The 4371-nt window shown below is 52.8% G+C and overlaps 1 protein-coding gene across 3 annotated transcripts in view; it reads left to right on the top strand.

Moving 5' to 3' along the window:
• The first annotated feature begins 4150 nt into the window (after positions 1–4150).
• Positions 4151–4371, top strand: part of ADCY7 (adenylate cyclase 7) — a 31490-nt gene continuing 31269 nt past the window's right edge. For all 3 annotated transcript variants that reach the window (XM_023530656.1, XM_023530654.1, XM_023530655.1), the window contains exon 1: positions 4151–4252. In XM_023530656.1, the coding sequence (XP_023386424.1) occupies positions 4166–4252 (87 nt within the window). In that variant the 5' untranslated portion in view covers positions 4151–4165. The remainder of the gene's footprint in view (positions 4253–4371) is intronic.

The raw sequence follows: 4371 nt of genomic DNA, 5'->3' as shown, positions 1-4371 counted from the left end.
CTTTATTTTTTACTTTATTTAAAAATCGCATTATTGAGATACTATTGACATACAAAACCTGTGCATATTTAATGTATACAACTTAATAAGTTTGGAGATAAGTCTGTATCCATCACCACATCGATGCCATAAACCTATCCATCAACTCCAAAAGTTTCCTCACACTCTTTATTATTATTTTTGTTTTAAGAACGCAAAATCTATCCTTAGAAAAAATTTTAAGTGTATACTTGTTAATTACAGATACCATGTATACAGATCTTTTTTTCTATTAAAAACTTTTTAAAAATCACACAAGCTATGTTATGACAACAGAAACACACTGAAAATGAAGAAGTGATTTGTGCGCTCTGTCAAAGCGACAGTTTTGGTTTTTCCGTATCTTGGTTCCGCCATCCGTTCCAGGCATGTGGATTTTTCACAGAAAGCCTGTGACAGTCAGTTTCCACTGCTGCACCTTTTGACAGCTACATAGTATTCCATTATAAGGATGTAGCACGAGTTATTTCACCAGCCCGTGACTGACAGGCACATTGTTTTCAGTCTTTTGCTATTACAGTGTCACAGTGAATAATCTACGTACGTCTTTTCTACGTACGTCTTTTCACACAGGTGAAAGTGTTTGTAGGAAAGATTACTTGAAGTGGATTTGCTAGGTCAAAGGTATGCAGGTACATGAGTGACTTTGTTGGCTGAGACTTAATTGCCTTCCCCAGGGGTTGTGCTGAGTCACGCCAGTCAGGGGTGAATCTGAGTGCCGACATTGCCCAGCCTGGCCAACACAGACTTATGAAATGCTTTGATCTTTGCCAGTCAGATATGTAAAAATGGTTTTCTATAGTTTAAAAAAATTTTAATTGAATTTATTGGGGGGTCGCGACATTGGTTAATAAAATTATGTAGGTTCCATAGTAGTTGTAATTTGTTTCTGTTATTACAGGTGAGGTCAGCTTCTTTCCAGATGTTTAAGAGTCATTCATATTACCTTTCCGGGAATGTTCTCTTCATACCCTTAGCCCATATTTCTATTGGGTCTTTTTTCTTTTTGATTTATAGGAGCTCTTTATGTATGAGGGAGATGAACTCCTTGTGTTAAGAGTTGCAAACATTTTCCTAATCTCTCACCTTTTGATTTTACTTTTGATAGTTCTTACTGTGTAGAAAACGTTTTAAAATGTAATTGAATTTATCAGTCTTTTCGTTATGGCTTTTAGGTTTTGTGTCAGGTGGGAAAAGACTTACGACAGCATTACGTGGGAATTCTTCCGAGAGGGTTTCTTGGCCTCTCTGGCAGTCATCCTGGTAAAAATTATGAATCCTGCTTGCTCTCCCTCTTCTGGCCTCTTTAAACAAGCTGCCAGCAATGCAGGAGTTAAGACTTGAACCTCCAGCCTTCTCGTCTCAGCCAGTGCGGTGGTTACTCTGCGTGACACCTGTCTGGGGTCTGTGAAATGGGTCTCTTCTCCTGCCTCCCAACCCCTACTCGTGCCTTGCTATTACCATCAGGCCTGCAGTCTGGCTGGGCCGTGGGGAGCCTACCGTCCTGCAGCCCTGGGCAGGACTAGCATCGTGTGAGGTCCCCGAAGTCCAGCTGGACTTCCCCTTTCTGTTCTTTCCTTATCAAGGGGAAACCGTTCAGAAATGTGATCAACGTGGGCACACGAGTGCTTCCATCTTAGGAGGGGAGCCTAGTGTGTGAGGGCAACACTTAAAGGAATGAATCACTAATGGTGAAATTTCAGACGAGTGGGGGAAAATGCTGCTATTCTTCCTAATAGAGGCGCCTGATTGGTTAGTTAAGCGCCCGCTGTGTGCAGAGCCCTTGCAGACACCTGGGGGCAGGTCTGTGCCTTCCGGGAGCTTGTGCTAGAGCAGCTTGCTTTTGGCACCTGGCCTGGGACTTGGCACACAGGAGGTACTAGTGCATGCCCGGGGAAGGAGTGAATGCGTGAATCTCACGGTGAATGAGTGGATGAAGTCTTCCCAGGCAGTCACTGACCGTCATTAGAAATGGCATAGATATATCAAACTGGATTTATTAGCCCTAGCAGCTGGAGCCTTGGGGGTGAGGGGTAAATGGGGTCTTTGAATTTTTAAAGGAGAGCCTGCCTAGGGAAATGCTTGAATTTCAGGTACTAGGAACAACCCCTCTGGGACCAGGTGGTAACCTCCAGGCTGTCCCCTTCAGCTTTTCAGACCTTAGGTCTGACATAACTACGCCTTCGCAAGAGGGGAAACTGAGGCCTAGATCAGGCAAGGGACTCGTCCAGGTTCATAGCAGGTTGGTGGCAGTGTCGGGACTGGAACATGGGTCCCTGGGGGCTGGGGTAGTCAGCCCTGGGGTACTTGGGGGAGCAGCGCTGCTCAGGCCATTGCTTTTGCCCATCTGGTGGCTTTGCAGGCTGTCGCCTGGGGGTGGGGAGGTGAAGTGGCAGTTCCTTGGGGGCCCTGCCCCTTCGTGCTTCTGTCTCCAGTGTGGAGCCCATGGTTGTGTCTCCTTAGCTGGGGCCCTGAGCCCTCCTGTGGGCTCATTTGCCCTTTCGTCCGTGCAGACTTGGCTTGTCTGCCATGGCGACCGGTGCCTCACTCTCCCCGCAGCTAGGGTGTCAGAACCCGTTTACTGACAAGGAAAGCGAGGCCCAGAGTGGGAGGTGGCTCTGTCACTGGTATAGCCGAGTAGCAGAGGAGCTGGGGTTTGAACTGGGCCTCCTCCCTCCCAGGCTCAGCTCACCTGGAGACAGGTGTGATGCAGCAGGTGCTTCCTGTTCTGCAGGAGACTCTTCTTAGTCTGTTTTCATCTCCTGCTGTCCTCTCTCAGCAGAGCCCCCCAGTTTGCTTTCCCCCACCTTTCTGCCTGCCTTGGGATGTTACCCGCTTGGTTTGCCCATCCGTCCGTCTGTCCGTCTGTCCATCCACCCGCCCAGCCCGCCCTGCCCGCCACACGCATTAGCCAGGGCCCAGCTGCCAGACACGACACAAATCCTGCTACTGCAGTTTGGTGAGGCAGGGGCTGGCACTTTTGACAGTGTGGTGGGGCGCCCCCGGGTTGGGGGGCATGTGCCCAGGAGAGGAGGGAGTGGGGAGGGAGGGGGCTCGCAGGCCAGCGAGCCTGGCCTCCCTTGGCCCCACGAGGTTTCCTGGCCTGTGCTGGGCAGAGCAGCCGCTGGGCGTCCTTCACAGAGCTCCGAGGCTCCAGAGAGAGGTGGCCTTAATGTGAGGCTCCCTCAGCAAAGGGAAAATCTGCCTGTGACAGAGCACTGGTGTGGTTGAGGGAGCGAGCCTGCGCTTGTGGAATTGTGGCACTCTGGTGGCCCTGGTGGGCACAGGGACCTGGAGGAGGGACTGAGTAGGGCTTCTCAGGCCTGCCTGCCCGCCCCACGTCCCAAGGCCTCCACTTCCTCTTTCTAAGGCCACCAGGGCCCCAGGCCCTGTGCAGCTCTGGGCCTGCCGGAGCTGGGCCAGAGGAAGCCAGGCTGGGGTTCCTGCCAGAGCCGTACAGTGAGGAAGTGGGTGCCCCATCTGTGTCTGTGAGAGCTGGGGGTGGGCTAGAGCTCCCCAGGGGGTGTGGGAGGGCTGGGGTGCTGCAGACGAGCGCGTTCCGCTGGGGAAGAGCTGCTGAGGGGCCCCGAAGGCCCAGACCTGCCGTCATAATGTGAAGTCGCGGCCCCGATTTCCAGCCGGGGTTCAGCAAGCTGAACTCCGGTGGTCGTATCCGTGAGACCCCGGACAGTCCTGCCTCATTTGTAGGGGAGGGAGCAGACAGTGCTTGGGGGCAGCTCAGAGGATCCTGCTGGTGAGAGAAGACCTGCCTGGCCTCGCCCCTGCAGGGCAGAGGGAGGGACCTCAATGGGGTCCACTTTGTCCCTGCCCCCCTCCCCCCCGCCCTCTGTCTTGGGTCCTGAGGGGGAAGGGCAGGAAGGGGTAGACCTGTGAGATGTTATGGGCTCTGTGGCTGTCAGCGCTGAGGGTGATGGGACAGCAAGGCCTGTGTCACATCCCACTGCTCTGTCACGAGCTGTGTGACCTCAGGGAAATGGCAGAACCTCTCTGTGCCTTAGTGCGTCCGTGCAACGGAAGCGGTAGCTATACTCACCTATGGGCAGGTGTGTGGATTTAAAGAACCCACAGCACCTGGTGTGCAGTGAGTGCTCAATTGAGTTTGTTTATGGCAACTTTCACTGGCTCTTTCACAGGCCCTGGGGCTGTGGGGGGCTCAGAGCCCACAGGATCTCTTGGGGGGGGGTGGGAGGAGGTTGTTGCCCCTGGTACCTACTTCTACCTAAGTGTGCCCTGAGGTCCCTGACTCCTCCCCCTGCAAGGAGTCTGTGGAGGCTTGAGAGAGGGTGTGGGGATCCCTGCCCCTAGCCCCCT

Source organism: Pteropus vampyrus, unplaced genomic scaffold, assembly GCF_000151845.1.
Source record: "Pteropus vampyrus isolate Shadow unplaced genomic scaffold, Pvam_2.0 Scaffold51, whole genome shotgun sequence".
In the NCBI taxonomy this organism is placed as follows: Eukaryota; Metazoa; Chordata; class Mammalia; order Chiroptera; family Pteropodidae; genus Pteropus; species Pteropus vampyrus.
Note: the sequence above shows the minus strand (reverse complement) of the source record. Positions and strands in the feature narration are given on the sequence as shown.